This window comes from Oryzias latipes, chromosome 13, assembly GCF_002234675.1.
Source record: "Oryzias latipes chromosome 13, ASM223467v1".
In the NCBI taxonomy this organism is placed as follows: Eukaryota; Metazoa; Chordata; class Actinopteri; order Beloniformes; family Adrianichthyidae; genus Oryzias; species Oryzias latipes.
In genome coordinates, this window is record NC_019871.2 from 11,490,293 (window position 1) to 11,508,422 (window position 18,130).

The 18,130-nt window shown below is 36.3% G+C and overlaps 1 protein-coding gene across 12 annotated transcripts in view; it reads right to left on the reverse strand.

The window, feature by feature from the left end:
* ncam1 (neural cell adhesion molecule 1) overlaps positions 1-18,130 on the reverse strand; it is a 72,105-nt gene that overhangs the window by 28,231 nt on the left and 25,744 nt on the right. For all 12 annotated transcript variants that reach the window (XM_023961316.1, XM_023961315.1, XM_023961312.1 and 9 more), the window contains exons 2-8: positions 10,724-10,798; positions 9,831-10,043; positions 7,284-7,427; positions 5,081-5,218; positions 4,613-4,730; positions 2,933-3,093; positions 119-261 (exon numbers count right to left, since the gene is read on the reverse strand). In XM_023961316.1, coding sequence (XP_023817084.1) covers positions 119-261; positions 2,933-3,093; positions 4,613-4,730; positions 5,081-5,218; positions 7,284-7,427; positions 9,831-10,043; positions 10,724-10,798 — 992 coding nt within the window. The remainder of the gene's footprint in view (positions 1-118; positions 262-2,932; positions 3,094-4,612; positions 4,731-5,080; positions 5,219-7,283; positions 7,428-9,830; positions 10,044-10,723; positions 10,799-18,130) is intronic.

Here is an 18,130-nt window from a genome sequence, read left to right on the forward strand (position 1 = left end):
GAAAAAAAAACTGGTGTGTTGAATTGTTCACGCATCTAACCCCAGGACAAAAAAATGAACCCTGGATGCCAAATTATCCAGACGCATCCATCCAAGCATTCTGCCTCAGGGAATTTACCTGCTCGCCCTCGGTGAACACATGATCACCGGAGCTCCAGGAGATGGTGGGAGTTGGATCTCCTGAAGCCTCACACGTCAAAGTCACCTGCTCCTCCATCTCTGAAGACGTCTGGTTCATAATGTATGTGATCTTGGGTTTGACTGCAAGACCAGAACATAAAGTTACGACAGTGACTATGGAAGAACAATGTGGCAGGAAACTATAAACTAAGAGCAGGATTTGGGACTTCCTGCATGTTTTGCATGAAATCCATCTATTTATTTTTCTTTCTTTTCATTGAAACTGTCAAGCCACAGTGAAAATGGGTTAATCTTAAATAAAGGCAAAGCACAACATGACAAGAGAGGATCAAAGCCAGGTGGGTGTTACATTACAGGCATGTTGATGAGTGCTCCTCACTGCGCCCATAATTTCTATTCCCCTTTATGAATACACAAAATAAACGAATAATACACTTACTTTTGCATGAGTTTGAATCCACTTTACTTCAGTGAATATCAAGAAACTTCAACCTTGGACAACCTAAGCTTGGAGGGCAGACTTAAAAAGATATTTTTTGAAAAAACATATATTTAAGGATGGCCCGAGTGACCTTAAGCTGCACCCCCAATTACACGGCTCACTGTTTGAACTTCTGGAGGCCATCCTACGAAGCACAGGCTGCTTTTTCCTGGTTTCTGTCTCCTTTTAAAGAAGATGTTTCAATGTTTTTCTAATTATTTGTATTGTTCTAGTCCTCTACAACCCCAACTAGCTGAGGGAGAAATGTTCTTAAACTAAATCTGGTTCTGCTAAAGGGAGATCTTTCTTAAAAAGATTTTTTTTTTTTTACTTTCATACATCAGTCTTATGATTCCTTTTCTTGACTAATTCAATATTAGAGTAACTTTTTGTTCTTCACTTTTCACTGTCTTTTTTTATCTTTAAATAAAGTCTGGTAAATGTTGTCTTTTTTCTCTTTGCTTGCTTAAATTCTAAATGAATCTAAATGAATGCATGTGCACATATTGAAAATACAAACAAGCAGTGAGTAGGTTCTTCTGAATGTTTCATATTTAGCTGCAGGGTGGTTCATGCATGTTTTCTAACACCACACCGGAGGAATACCACCTTTTGAACCACATAACCTCTGCTCCCCTTCTAGTCTGCAGCCCTTTCTTATCCACACAGTGGCAGGTGTGGTGTTGCTAATGAGAACTCAAAAAGTGATTGTTCCACTGGCCAACAAAATCTAGGGCTGTATTTAATTATTTAATCATTCAATCACTTAATCATTTTCACTAATCAAACAATAAATACCTGTTCTGAAACTCTCCCCTCCCCTGTGTCTATGATATCAGGGGATATGTACATTAGCATTACATATCATTTTGATCAATTATTTCATTAAGAAAAACTGGCTTATGACCATAATGAGGCGTGTTGGTTCCTGCCTGACTTGGACATGCGCCATGCATCTTCACCCCAGACACATTATGAGCTATCTGTGATGTCCTAACATGAATTATGAGTTTGTCAGGCAAAAGAAGCGTAGCAAAATAAAAGTTTTTGGTGTTACATGATAACATTAATGGGGAGGCCTTTTATGAGCACTTAGAATGATGTGAAAACCACTGTGTAAATAATTAATGCTTGCTGTGTGTTCACAATAAAAGATCAATTGAAAATACTTGTAATGTCCAAACTGTCAGGTTGATCCGTATGTAGCAATGAGCCGAGAGCTGAAACTCATACATCGTTTAAAATAGATTTAAAGCTACAGACTTTATTGTTTAATGTTATGTTACTCCTATCAGCCATATAAACTGCTTTTGTTCAACACAACAATAGCAAGTGACCCAGGCCATGCACAAAATCACACTAATGGCTCAACATAAATACACTGCGCAGTAAATGCACAAATAGCCATAAAAATATGCTAATGTGGGCTTTAATAATAAAATGAGAAACCACCCCATAGGTGTCATAAATAGGAAATAAAGCAGTTCAAATCAAGAGGGTCCACTTAACAAAAGGACACATGCGTTTGTTTTCCATATTTGACATGGGAGTCATTGGGAAATTTCTTCCTAGAGTAATCTGCCTCCAGATAGTGGAAATACAACATTTGGTTCTTCATTCAGTTTGTCTATTGACTGTTTGAGCTGGACTGAGTGACCCCTCCCTCTTCAAGTTACAAACAGGAAGTACCCACTGGCTCCAGGATGCGAAAATCCCATAGACTTCTATTGAGAAATAAACAGCTATTACTCAGTCAGTATATTTTTTTAAAAAAAGGGGGGGGGGGGGATTACCTTTTTATAAATCCAATATTTTTTTCATGATATTTTTTCTGTAGCAAGTGATTCAAGTTATAAACTTGCCAATCAGGTGCCTCAATAAAGGTATGTGGTCTCATGTCCAAGTTTCGGAACAATTGACTTACTGGCTGACTTTGTGTGGCCCGCTTTCAAGTGGTAGGGGGGTGGATTTTCTAAATTTCCTACATTTACTAATAAAATGACTTAACTTTATGTATCATGTATTTAAAAATAATTAGTATGATAAGACAAAAGAGAGACAACAATTACAATGTACTGACAAAACATATTATTTGAAAGCATTTGACTAAACTAGTCCCTGCTTTGTTCCTTTAAGAACAACCCACACTAAAACAACACCTTACCCTTTTCTGCCTTTAGAAAGAGGCAAAAAAAAAGCATACTATTGTTATTCTTCCCCCACATACATGCTCATATACCTCAGTCCCACTCACTTGGAACTACTGCAAGAAGTTTCTATGCGTTCTGTGTATAAAACAATCTGTCTTACCAAACACTCTTAGACTGAGTTCCTTGTCATCTTTCCCAGCCTTGTTCTTGGCAATGCAGGTGTACTCTCCTTCATCCAGTTTGGTGACATCCATTATGGTAATTTCAGAGCCATCTTCATTAAAACTGTACTTCTCTCCTGGCTCAAGGTCGACTCCATTTCTGCAAGAATCAGAAAAGTGTTTAATAACAACATGAGCTTATCCAAAATGTTGCCTACTTGGATTTATAGTAGTAACTAAGTCAAGATGAAAGGCAAAGGACAGTTGGGGAAAAATGCCAATGTCTCAGAAGTAAATGAAATCTGTTTGTTAGGGGCATTTTATTTTCTGAACGCTTGACATTTAACCTTTACAGCAAATTTAAACAAACGCTGTATGTTTTTATAAGTTCACAGCTGAGTGAAAATTGTCAGTCAATATAAAAGCAGGTTATTACTTAGCTCTGGATCAGACTGAATGTTTGTTTTCTGATTGAACATTTCAACAAGCAGCATCAATGTAAAACTAGCTTTGGGGCAGCAAAAAGCTAGGCGCTCAGGCCAAGTGTAGTTCTTAGGCTGTTTGAACTTTTGTGAACTGGGGTTTGCAGTGTGGACTGCTGTCTTGGAAACAGAATGAATGGGAACAGTTCAACAGAGCGGGATCCTGTCAATGGGAGTATTGAGATACACAGATAATGTGGCTTTTGTCGTTATGCTTCTCTTGGTCTCCTTTAGTGTCCTATTGCAATGAATAAATCAGAAGGTAATCTCTAATAACCAAATGTCTTTTGTACAAACACTAACGCACTTTCAGTTTTACTAATTTATGGTGCACACAGATTGATATATAAATATATTTATAAATATTTATCTATCCTATATCGATGGCAGAGTTGTTCCTTATTGTACAAGCTAAAAGGAAAAAAAATGCAACAACTTCTTTCTGTTGACAAACTCTAGATATTCAATCCAGTAAAAGCCTTTTTCACATCATGTCAGAAGAATTAGATGCAACATTTTTTCTTCAGTTGTACATTGTATACTCCGTATTTGTACAATGTCTAATTCACATCTGTAAGAAGTTTCTGTCTAAATACAATTTACTGCCAACGTTAACACAATCTTTCTTACAGGTTCAGACATGTAAAAGACTAAAATATTTTTATTTGCTAGTTTTTTATGCAGAAAGTGATGCACTGGTAAAAAAAAAAAGACTTAAACTTACAGAAACAATGTTAGGATGCAGAAGCCACCTTTTAGGATAATGATAACTAATATTTGTTTATTAATACACAACCCTTTCATTAGATCTGCCTCTCTAGTTTTTTAGTGCAATTTAAAACTCAAGTAAAGCTGTAATTCTGCAGATTTGTATCATCAGGATTTTTTTAATGAGATCCATCATCCCAGCAAAACATCTGTAAAGCACAAATTTGATTGCTTGAATTTAAGTATTTTAATTTTATAGATTTTTTAATTCAGCTCAATGTAGATGTAAAGACCTTCTAATCACCAAATCAACTAATAAAATGCAGTACAAGTTTTTTTTATTTCAAAAGAAAAAGACCTGCCTTAACCTTTGAAGATCTTATAAAGAAATAGGCTCTTGATGCAGACATGGTTTTGTTTTGTTCTTCACAACAGACAGCAGAGGAAAGTTTGGGGATTGGACAGTTTCTACATGTCTGTGGAGTTTACCTTGTCCAGGTCACCATGGGCTCAGGAAAGCCATCAACAGCACAAGTCATTTTGGCGGGCTGGCCAACGTCTGCAGTGGCATTTAGTTCTGACTGCAATATTCTGACAGTGGGGCGAACTGAGATATTGGGAAGGAAACATGTATACAACATCAAAGAGTATATTCAAAAAATCTTACATTATAATACAAAAATATACATACACATTTTAATTTACAGTCAAATAGAAAAAAGTAGGTTGGACAAACACTGGAACAACAAGCATTCAAAATTCTAGCTTAAAGTGAAAGGAAACAGAATTCATTAGCATGTAGCATCTTTGATGCATAGTTGCTCCCGGCAACTGCATCCACAGTGGTAAGAGGCATGTTCACCTCCAGGCATCCACAGTTTACTGAATTGTCAAAGGACACCTGTTGGAACAAAACATGCACCAATGGGAAAAAAAGAGGGGAAAAAGGATGCTGACCGTTTACAATGACCTTGATGACACGCAGATCAATCTCGCCGCGGGCCATTAGGCGAGCCTCACATGTGTATAAACCCTCATCTGTTTTCTTTATACCATGGATCTGAAGGTGGTTGTTGCTTTGTATTTTGAAACGAACTGAAAGGATGAGGAGGAGAAAAATCTTTATCAGACACTTATATTTGCAAAATGTTCAGCATGAAACCTTTTTCTTCTTAGCTGGCAGATCTAAGTGCAGAAATAATTGCGGTCTCTGGTGTGTATCCATTCACAATATGATTTGATGAATCCTACTTAGTAAAAGGTCAAGGTTAAGTAATGGACTATAATTTTATATTAAACCAATACTGTGTAAAGTCTAAAGAGAAAAAATAAAATATATTAAACAAATTAGGTTTGGCTAGAGAGGCACTTGAAGTAAAAATAAAGAGGATTATTAAAGATTTGAATTATTTAAAAACTGCAATAAAAAACTCTTTGCATATGAACCCAACATATTACACTCTTAGCTCAATCCTCTTGTATGAATAAAACAAAAATCAAAATAAAACTTGTAATATTTAGCCTTTCCTCATCTTTTTCTGTCCATGTTTACATACTGATACATTAGAAGATTGTAAAAGTTTAATTTCCCATTATTATAGGTCACATGATTGAGGCATTTATATCTCCATGCTAGGCCTGCACAATATATTTTGCAAATTTATAGTTATCGCAATATCATGCTGTGCAATATGCATATCGCAAAAGATGGCGAAAATCGCACAAATGGTCAATTTCAATATGCCAAAACAATCTTATGGCAGTTTAAAGTATTTAACAAAACAAAGAAATCCCTTTATGTATTTGACCAATCGGATGGAGCCCTTTATGGGTCATTTGGAATGTAACTTTTTAACTGTTGCCGTGAAATGGAAATTATGTTTTTGGTTGTTTTGCTATATGTTCATATACCGGAAGTTATATTGTCATAGCAATATTAATCAAAAATATCGCATATCGCAGGTTTTTCTCATATCGTGCAGCCCTACTCTATGCAAATCCCTCTAAAAATGTTCGTTCTCCACATTTCATGGGTTTGCTTTGTCATAAAAATGTTCCTGTTATCTACTTGTCTGATCTAACAGAGCCAGCTGGTTATGTTTAACTGGAGACTTTGAGAAAAACTAACTTTAAAAAAAAGATTCTCTCTCATCATTCTTGGCCATTCCAGTAGTCTTTCATAAAATGTGTGCATCATACATTCAAGGTATATTACTTTATTCAACCTCAACCTAACACTTTTAACACTAGATTGAGGCAAGAAAAAAACAACCAAATGTTACATGATATCCTTCTGTTTGAGCGAAGCAGTGAATGAAACAAAAAGGAAACGTATCAGTGTAATAATCCAAAATATTATTATAACCCACACATGAGCTGGAGTTATTATTTCTTTGTGAAAAATATCAACACAATTATATTGCCCAGTGTCAAAAGGGAAAATACCAGAGTCGGTTGTGTTTTCAAATTCAGACCAAATTAATTTTGTCTTTCATGTGCAGGCTGAACCCTAGAGAAGAAATGCACCAGCGGCGGTGCATGAACAATTTCAAGATTCTGGCATCGGAAAAACTGCAAATATAAGATCAAGCACCTTGTATTGGATCCTTTGCAGTTTAAAATATAAAAGTGACAGTGTGAGCTTTAATTTACCCTTAAAGATATGATGAGATAAAATCACTTAAGAAAAAAGATATATTGTTTTTTATTTGTTTTTTTGTGAGGCTACATAAAACCGAATATTGATAAACAGGGCAAAAGTTCAACTACCGGTAATTAAGTTGAAAATTATTATTGAAAACTATCATAACCTTTATTACAACTTTCAGAAAAAACAGCTGCAACTTCCAGCCTTTTTTGCCTCAATTATTACAAAATATCAACGTTAGATGGTGGAAGGACTGTACATCAGTACTGACTCTGGAATTTCTCCTTTTTTTTTTTTAATACATTTTTGGTCGCTGGTGTGCTGCGGGATTTTTGTCAAGGAAAAAGTGTACCTTGACTCAAGAAAGGTTGAAAACCACTGTCATAGACAACCAAGGAGCAAAACAAAAATATATCCACTGGTTAAGTTATGCCAACAGGAATTTTGCATTTCAGGTCATAAAACAGTCAAATCCAGGGAAATTTTACGATTAACTATTCATAAAATTCTTACCATCTTTCTCCATCTGTATTTTGGTGCCTTTATATTTCCAGAGAACTGTTGGTGAAGGGGAGCTGACGACATCGCAAACTAAGTTAGCAACGTCTCCAACGGTGAACTCTTGAGGAGAGGGTGCATTTGTAAATGTAATTTTTTCTGCCAAAAAAAACAACAACAGCAGAGTTTTACTAAAAAAAAAATTGAGTTATTCTAATTAAGCCACAACAGTCATGTTAAGCTTTATGGTTCAAATATTATTGCACCACATAAACAGATATGTCGGTATATGGTATTTAAAGAACAATTTGGGCAAATCAACTATCCTCATATTACCATAGTTTCACAGTTTTACTAAACTAAAAAAATGCTGGATTCAGAAACTCAAATATCTAGACAAACAAGTCTCTAAAGCCAAAGACTCATCTCTGGTCAAGCTCTAAACATCTCAGAAAAGCGGCAGAGAGCTTCTCTGTTTATTTCTGTATGAATTTCAGTAAAAACCTTTGACCTGTAAAAACATTCATTAAAGACTTAAGATCAAACAAAGCATTGAGGTTTTGAAAAGAAAAGCTGAGTTTATTTTAGGGTTGGGCGATGTCCCTTAAATTGGCCGTTGACGATGTTTGCTGTCAACCTTCGGGATGGACGATGACATCGTCGGGGGGGGGGGTATTTTTACATTTTTCGTTCTTATATAACTGCTATTCGTTTTTTTGCTTTTTTCATTTTATTTCCCAACTAATGACTAATCCGTGATGATCCAGTATAAACTGACGGAAGTGACTTTAACAAAAAAAGTAACAAACAAAATAGAAAAGAAGTAGTCCACTCCCGCACTTCACTAGTGAAGTGGACTGGCGGAGCGCGGACTTACAGCTTTGTGTTTGATGGGAAGGGGGGGGGGGGGGTACATGAGCGGTATGTATGGGAGATTTAAGACTGCGATCCTGGTTTCGTTCAGAAAAAGCACTGACCACACGGATTAAAATTCAAATGATGAGCGAACAGGTGTTTCATAATAACCGTAACATTATTAAAGGCACGTTTAGGAGATCGTCTCGTATATTACCGAGCTGACATGTCAATGTATATAGCCGCTCGGCGCTGTTTAACATTGTTTTGTATTGAATTGTTACATTCAATAAAGTTTGAAAAAAAAAAGCCGCTCGGCGGAATTTATATCCTTCCGTTTTTCAAACCCTACTGCGCATGTGCGAATGATTTATTCCGACGGAAAGTGTGACCTTAGTGAACGTTTTTATATTCTGAAAACATTTTTCTGGGCCCATGTACACGGTTGGATTCTAATCCGACCATTGATCCCATCAAGATATTTTGTACATGTAACCGCGGCTTATGGTGTCGACTCGCAACGTGGCGGGGGCGTGGCATCACGATGGTGGTCTCTCCATCGGGATGTCAGTCACCCATCACGATGGACGATGATATCGTCCATCGGCACAACCCTAGTTTATTTGTTAGCATAAGTAATACGTTTTGATTTTCCTTTGATGGTGAAACTTGACCTTACTGAATAGCAGTCAGTGTTAACCGATAAGAGTACAAATATGAACATGGTCCTATTGATGACACACTTAAGATTAGCTGCCCTAAGCGTTAGAATGTGTGAACATAAAGTCAGCTAGCAGAAAAAAGAAAAGACAATTCAAATGAAAAGTCAATTCTGCAAGGAGAAATCAAGTTTTTTTTGGCTTCCCTCTCCTGTGTTTTCTGATACAAAAATGAATCCAGACAAATGAATAGTTGGCATACTGTCGGCCATCAGTTACACGATTTAGGGAGTTGAAGCTCCAGACTGCAGTGGTTCTGTGGAGTCTTGAGCATTTCTGCTCATTAAAAATTTAAATTACACTGGCCCTGTGTGAGCATGGACACAGGAACAACAGAATCCATGTAATACTGTAAGGCAAACAGTCCTGTTTTCCAGTCCATGGGAGGACTTGGCGTGAGCACAACTGCTATGGCACAAAGTCTACTTTCAAAGCTGTGGGAGTTTGTTTGTGTGGGAAACTGCTTGAAATCAGTTCCACTGGGCTAATCAAGTTTACAAATAGCTACATTAGCCTTAATAAAGTACATTTTTCCAAGCTAATCTAGCAGCGATAGAACCAAGCCACAAACTGAAAAAGCTGAAATTGCTTCAGAAAATAATCCACGAACTAATGCGTTTTGCTTACATGGATGACTCCCTCGAGGGGAAAAAAAAAACAAAACAGAAAACAGGCAGAAAAATAACAGAAATGTTCGATTTGGAAAGGATTTCATGTGGTATGGACATTTGCTGATGGTTTGCATTCAAAGAAAATAAAAGCCATTAATCACATGAAATGCACAACAGACAGGATCATTAAACAGCCTTCTTCTTCGACCGCTTACTGAGGTGATGAAAAATCTTCACTTAAAAAAAAGCAGAACCATTTTGCCCTTGAGCAGTGAAGAAAACACAGGGAGTTCAAAAAGCAGGATTATTTTCGCTTTCCTGCACTTATGACTTTCCAGTCAGGAGATGAAGATGGATTGAGGAGAGGAGATACTTACGGAAGATTTTTACATTGACGGTCGACTCTGCTTGTTTGTCTCCACTGGTAGCAACACACTTGTAGGTCCCAGCATTTTCATTCCCAGCTTTGTAGAGTGTGAGGGTGGAGGATGAGTCATCGTTACGGGTTACCGTTATGTCTGGTCTGTTCGGCTCTATTCTGTCCCCACTCGGGCCAAACCAGTCTATGTGCTTGGCCGTGCCATCAACTACTGTAGGAGCAAGAGGAAAAAAGCACAAAAAAAATGCAATTTTACATCAGTGGAGTCAACTACTGCCAGCAGACCCAATAAAAGTGTTAGTAATCAAATTCCACCATATGCCTGGGAAATGCTAATGATTTGTGGTGGAAATGTCAAAGAAATATTTGTTAGCCATTTTTCAGTTTACATGTGCAGGTGATAATAAAAAAAAAGTGACATTTTGAAAAAGGGGACATTCCTATGACGTGCAAATGTTCAATTGCAATTCTTTCAAAAAATGCTTTTGCTTTTCTGCTTTGCAATAGTTGGAAATGACAATGGCTTGTACCTACTTATCCGTTTTTACTTTCACATCCAGACTTAACTGAGCAACCATACATGGGAAGATGTTAGCTGTCCTACACATTCTGCCACCAACAGGTCTGACTACATTGCAATATTTTTTTAATCACATTGCAATGTTTTAATGTTTTACAATTGATTAAGATAGTCATCCAAAAAAACTTAAAAAAACAATAATGTTACAGTATGCAATATATCATCTTTTTTAATAATTAAATTGAAAAAAGACAGCCAAAAATTTTTTTTTTTTCAATCATAAAATTTCCAAATATAGCTAAGTGTAATTAAAAATCGCCAGTGTTAGCTTTAAAAGGTAAAAATAAAGTAAGGAATGTGTTAAAGCATACCTTCACACATGAAGAATTTGGACTCCCCGAGGCTGATCTCACCATGGGCTGGTATGATCTGCACTTCCAAACAGACTACAAGTAGAAAAAGATATGAAACCATAATCAGAATAACAACTAATTCAGTAGAGACGGAACAGTTGAATTGGCATTGTAGTTTTTGACATGTGTTCCTTTGTGCACTGGGTCTGAACATGTTATATTCACCAACAATTATAAATTGTTATTGTGTGTTTGCTGTCCATGGCTGTTTCAACACATTGGATGATCACAGACAACAATACGAGAGAAAACTGATTGGTTATCGTTATGAATGATGAGTTTTCCTGGTACTTTCAAATCTACATTGTTATTGTGACTCCTGTAAGAAATGAGATAACCACATGGACCTGAAGGTGGTTGGGTGTAAGCAGAAAGAATCCAGAGGATAAAATATTTCACTGTGGTGAAAGACAAAGAAGAAGACAGGGAAAAAGAACTTCTATTTTGTGATGTATGCTTCACAGGCAGAAACTGTTACAATCGTGCTGCCAAAATCTTTACAATACAATCTACAAACCCTAAATGAAACATTAACTTCGGGGTCTAGAGGTTGCCTGTCTCGGCTACTGTTGGGCGAAGGCGGGGTACGCCTTGGACAGGTCACCAGCCAATAGGCTACAGGACACAGAATCACTCTCACACACTCACACATGCAAACCTAGGTACACTAGAGTAACCAATGAACCTAAGAAGCATGTTTTTGGACTGTTGGAGGACCTATCAGCATGACTGTGCAACTCAAAAAGGGATATGAAGAAAACAAATGGAACTTATGTTCTGCCTTATGCTTTTGCTCATTGTCTAAAGACAGGGAAGCCCAGTTTAGCTTAGTCTGTATAGTTTAGTTTAGCAATTACCTATTGCATTTTATGACTGATTTCATGTTCTTATACAATTACCCGTATGAGGCCCATTGACACAGCTATTGTTTTAATACTGGGCTAAATAAATACAATTGAATTGAATTCATCTGTTGGGAGTACAACATTCACACAAGATTACATCATGTGAAAAACCAAAGGAAAACAGTTGAAAAGCCATCAATTTATTACTCTATATTATAACAATGAGTCATTGCATCCCTAGACCTTTGACCTGATGGACCTGGAAACTGAAGAAGTGCGGTTTGTTATTGTCTGCATGGTGATTTAGGGACAAGCACTCTCACCTCACAGTGAGAAGCCCTTAGTTCAAGTCCAACGTGTGTCTATCTGTGTGTGGGGTTTGCATGCCCTACCCATGCATGCATGTGGTTTTTTTCAGACACTATGGCTCCCTCCCACAGGTCAAAAACTTGCTTCATTCACAGTAGCTAGGTAGACTGCAAATTCTTTGATCCTTGCAAATATTTAAACCCTTGTTTTTAGACATTCAAGATATCTTACCCGGTTTTAAGTTATTTTTTTAATTTGTGTCTTTCCTCAAAATCTTTCCAAGTTTTTCTCAGAATCAGTCATTGAGAGCTAGGATCTATAAATAAGGATCTTAATAATAAAATGAGTCAAACTCTTTTGCTCCATACTCCTGACAATAGACTTTGATGTAAGACTCAAAAAAATCTGAAAATTTTGGTTCAATTTTAGGGATGGTATTTTAAAGTTCAATAAACGCTGAAAAGTTAGACTGGCATTTATAGTCATTATTTTTGAAACTAAATGTAGATTTATGTTCTAAGACTAAGGGCTAGTTTTGTATTCTATGAGGATTTGTCAAAATGGGCCAAATTGTACTAAGATTTCATTTTCATTTTGTTCACATTTGGTCAAAAATGAGTAATTTGTACTTATAACATTAGTTTGTCAACACTGTCATCAAAATTAACTACAGACCAATAAATTCTATATATTTTTATAATTTACTTTTTTTCTTAAATAAACAAACAACAGGTCAAGGATTTATTGTATAATCCATAAAATAATATAAATGCACAGGATGCTAATCTATATATAGCATACTAAAGGCATACAGTAGCATTAACAGTAAAGATGAATTAAGACATTTGCAATGTTGATTTGTATAAAAAAAAGTCTATTTTAGCACTTATGTAACTACCATAACTTATTTTTTATTGTGATTAAGTATTATATTTAATCATTAATTTGCATCCAATAGTATGCAAGACTATATAAATGAAGCTTTTACAGCTTGACAAACTACCCACAACTGCCATAAAGCTTCAGAATTTTTGTTTATAATTTGATTAAACCCTTGAGGGCTAGAAAAACACATACAGCTGCCAGCTGGCCTGTCATTACTGCTTGTAAAAATATCTATGTGTCTATCACTTCTCTTTATACACTAAATACAATGTATATGAGAGCAAGACTTTATTTAAATTACACACAATTTAAAATATTTTACTCATCTGTTTTCTTTTTAATATGGATTTGTAATTTCACACAGGAAATTTCTGAAGAATATATACTTATTCTTAAAAGAATAAAGATTTTTTTTCAAGAAAGAAAAATACGTTGGTCTGCTTTTAAATTAAAAAGCTCTTTTAATTAAAAAAAACATAGGATAAAGAGAGAGATATCTTTAAGAACAGTATTGCAAAGGCCGACTAATTGGTTCAGTAAATGCAACACTGGGCTTTAGAAACTTGAACATAAAAAGAGTAACAAAGCCCCAACCGTAGCGTCCTGGTTGTTAAGGCCTTAAACAAAATACTGGCTAAGAGACCTACAGATAAATCAACAATTCAAGCAGAAAAGAGTGACCTAGTTCAGCAGAAACATGTAATTCCACCACAGTTAAATTTAGCATTCTTGTGCATTTGGAAAACACCAAAAAACACTGAACAGAAAAATATCCATATACAATTGCATTCTATTTGTACCCATACAATAAGATAAAATAAAAAAATCGGCATGGTCAGTGATACAAATCATTTTTCCAAAAAGGAATGGCTAATTAAATATTTGTGACCAACACAATAGCAACTGTCCATACAAAAATCAAACTGTTCCAAAATTCTGAGATACAGTACATTCACTTGAAAGTCCATTTACATGAACCCAAAGATTTCTGAATGTACACAAAACGACCAGCAGTTCCAGCTGCATGTTGACTGATATTCCTGCATACAAACAAGAAAGTAAAGGCCAATTAAAATGCATCATTAAAAGCCTGATTCTCGCATTAGTTCAACTGTGATATAGCGTTTACTATAGCTGTGGGCAATGTCATATTTGGATGTGGGCTGATCATGACTTTAGGAGGCAGCTTGCATTGTCAATAATTTATGTCTCTGTAGGTCATCAACAAAACCTTTGCGTTTTCAGTTAGAGAAAATAAAAACCTCATTACATGTATTGTAACATGGACAAAAGAAACCACTACATAGTTAATGATAACAAACCAATGGTTTTATAGCTTACTCTGTGCTGCTTTTTATTGCAAATCACAACATGACAGAATTAAGATGACGAAGCCAGCATCCTGCCTTTAAAAATGACTGCACTAACCCCAATTCTCAACGTCCTACAGTCTTTTCATTTTAAAGAATACACAAGGTTTTAACTATCAAAGAGGCATTGTAGTATAGAATTTAATACCAGCAAATAAATATGCTTGCTTATGCATGGATATGTTTGCGACTATGAGTAATAAAAGTAGTGGAAAGGGATTATATCATGAATGAAAACATGTCCTTGGGCTTAAAAAATCTGAAGTTGCAGCTGGCAGACCTTAAACAGTCTTATGTAGCCTTAACCCATCTTTCCTGGCATGAGTTGGATCTCAAATGTAAGTCCCCTTCAGCAGGGTACTGCCTTCTTTAAAAAAAAAAAACACACAAAAATGTAAAGGATACTATACAGATGAGAATTCTAGCACAGCCTGCTTTTTTTCATCTGGCCTTTGTGGTTGTATTAGAACATCTCTGATGCACTCTGGACTTTTCTAGCTAAACACTGGACAGGATGCTGCTGCACATAGCCATGGTTGTATCACTGCCCATTTTTCATGTAAGAGCACACTCATTTACTATACCTCCATACATAGTAGTTTATGAAACAAAAGGACTGAAACACTTAATTTTGCATCACAAATTTGCCATTTCTTAATATTGTTCTTGTGCTACCAAAACTAGTCCAAACCAATTGCTTGACTAAAAACAGAACCACTTGGAAAATTGTATTTCGTGTGGAGCAGCAGAGATTTTGAGTCCTGTGGGTTGTGAGGTAAGGGCCCTGTTGATAAAAAAAAAAAAAAATAAAGCTGTGGGATGGCTTAACAGATGAATGATCAAACTGCAGTCTGGAAAGCTAGCAGGCAGGGCGGATGCCTACAGTGCTGTATCTTGATAAGTAAGGCTTCCATGAACAGCTTTTGTAGGGTGTGGTGGACATATGGTTCAACTGGGGCTGTTAAAGTTAGGGTTAAAGGGTGGAGAAATGGTGGAAGGAGTATCTACATCAGCGTCAGTTTGATGTTAAAAGAGAGGGGGAAGAAAACAACTTCTGGTGAGAAACTTGCCACAAAAACATTTCATAACAAGCTCCTAAAAGTTCTCAGTAATGAATTTTTGGGGTTGCACTTTTCAAAGCATGAATTTCTATTAGAAGACATGTGGCCATCATACTTAATGATAGGCAAACCCTGTGATCAAATCACACATAGGTTTGTCTTGGGTTGATTCAAAGTCAAACTTCCGGCTTAGCTGGCTATAAAAGTAATTTAATTCATACCTTTACAAAAGAAAGGGCAAATATTTGAGCCACAGTCACATGCACCTACACAGAGGTTGACCTCTACAGGCTTTTTGCTTGCAGACCGCCCTTATCTAGCTGTAAGGGCAGTTATGACTAAGCCATAATAATTCTACTTTTGCCTGTGAATCAAATAACCAGCCCTCTAGTTCAGCTAAGTTACAATATCAAAATTAAAGTAAATCAACAAAATTAATACAAATGTACCTCCAGTACAATTGCACTGTGAATCACATCTAACTCCAGAAAAGAAAATTGGGTTGGAACCACACCTGTTTGAACATTTCTATTGTGAAGTTGACTGCCTTAAATAAGTGAAAATGTTGCTGCCTGCATGTGAAAGGACAAATGAAATCTAACAATCGCCCTATGAGAGCCCAAGTATTATAGTCTATATATTTCTCTCTCTGAAGCTGGCCTCAGCATTTGTTTAAAACATTTTTCTAGTAAAATATTCAAACTGTCAAAGCAAAATGTGCAATATTCTTACAGAAAGAAATATGTTAGCTTATAGAAGCATGGACTACTCAGTCTTCCTGTGCATGATATTTTATCATTACATCTCACCAACTTCTCCTCTGTTTCGGTATTACTCACTTTAAGGCCTAATTAAACCTCCATCTTGCATAGGACCACACCATTAATGATTTGCTCCTTAAAAGAGCTGCTTAGATAACAGCCGTCCTCCTTCACATGTACCATTCCACTAAATATTTAAAAGCTCAACAGCTGTTAGAAAACTCTAAAAAGTTGGTGGTTTATGCTTACATCTATGCCATCGTTAGATGAAAGCAATTGTAAAGTTAAAGTGAACTTAACTAATTAACACTGGAAGAAAGATATAACATAGAAGCAAACATTTTTACTGATTAGGTTGTTGCGGTACCACCACAAAGTCTGAAACATTTGGATATTTCTGTGTGAAGTACCGTACATGACTTCAGGAATAGAGGTACGCTTGCGTCTTTCAACAATAGGGAGAAAGCTCCATCTCTCACCACCTGGATGCTAATTTTCTATATCTAAAATTTAAACACAGCTCTTCATGAACTTACTTCATTTTGAATATTTCCTCATGTTTATTACAGCCTTGCTGTTGCTTACATCTTTAGACGTGTTATGGTACTGAATTGCGGACATTGATTCAAAATGTTCCAAATATCTGAATAGTCAACCCTGTAGGACATGAGAATGTTTAATCAACTCTCTATAATAATTAATTAATTGCTTAATTGATACTTTCTTTATCCCACAATGGGGAAATTCTTCTCAGCATTTTGACCCAAACTCCTGGGGGGAGCGGTGAGCTACAGACTAGCCGCGCAACAGGGGCGACGGCTGGCTGGGGAGAGCGGGGATCGATTCCCCGACCCTTCGGTTGTTGGAGGACCCGCTTTACCGCCTGAGCTAAACTGCTGCCCAGTTTAAGATAATCACTTTAAGATAACCAATAATGAGAGGTTTTTCTTAAATTAATGAGGAAAACAGCCAAAGTCCTCACTAAATAAAAGACTAAACTAAAATTGCACACCAAAAAAAAACATGTATAAAACCAATATTATGCCACAGCTTTGCCAAAGCAAACAATAGAAAATATTTTTTAAGAAGTCATCAAGATTGAAGTGCCTCTTTCAGTAAGAGTGATAATGTTTTTGGATACACTCCCATCGAGTGGCTAACCTTGTATCAACATTTATTAAAAGAATCAGAGGATCTAAGACGCCGTAAAACATTAGGACACAGTTATTCTACTACTCTATACAAATAATACATTACAAGACAATGATTGCAGGGTTTCAACATTGCAGCAAAGAGAAAATACTGATGTTAGGAGCAGAAAAATACAAATATTAGACAAATAAAGGGCCTTATTTTGAACTCATCAGTATATCCATCACAAAAATAGGAATTATTTATTTACTTTCTTCCAATATTTTTTAATGCCAACATCTAAGCAATTTTCTACTTATAACTAGAAGCCTTTTTTGACATACCAATAAAATTAAAAAAGTATGCATGGAAATTGTAACTTAAAAGGAGCTTTGAATAAAGCATTGATAAGGATTTCTTTCTCTTTGAATGCATTACACCCATTTCCATTCTTTAAATAGTGGAAAGAATGGTAGATGCTGTAAAGCCTTTAAGTCGTAAAAGCACCACCACTAACATCCCAGTCCTAAACTGAACTGGCACATCTAAAGTGATTGTATTTAGGACCTTCTAGTTTTAAGGAAGAAGAGGATATTTGCTTGCTAGTCGTGTCTCTCAACAGTTATACTCATTTTCTACTCGTTGTTATGGAAACGTCTTGCCCAGCTCCCCTCCCCCCTCCTTTGACATCACTCCTCGCTCTCCTCCTCTCCCGCGGTCCCTCTCACTTTTATGGCAGTCTGATTGGACGCAGAAGGACAGCCTCAGAAGAACGACTATTTGCATTATGGAGATTGTCAAAACAACACAAAGAGATTAGAAGAGATCGCAACAACTTCCTGCAGGGTTTTTGTAATGCATTACTCCAACTTCTGTATAGGAAAGACAACATTTCTGGACCAGCTATCTTCCTCACAGTGGCATGTATAATTGTTAATAAACCAAGCGCCTGCCTCTCTTGTTATAGCCCCAGGCTTAAGCATAGCTATTTGTTTGGCTTTCA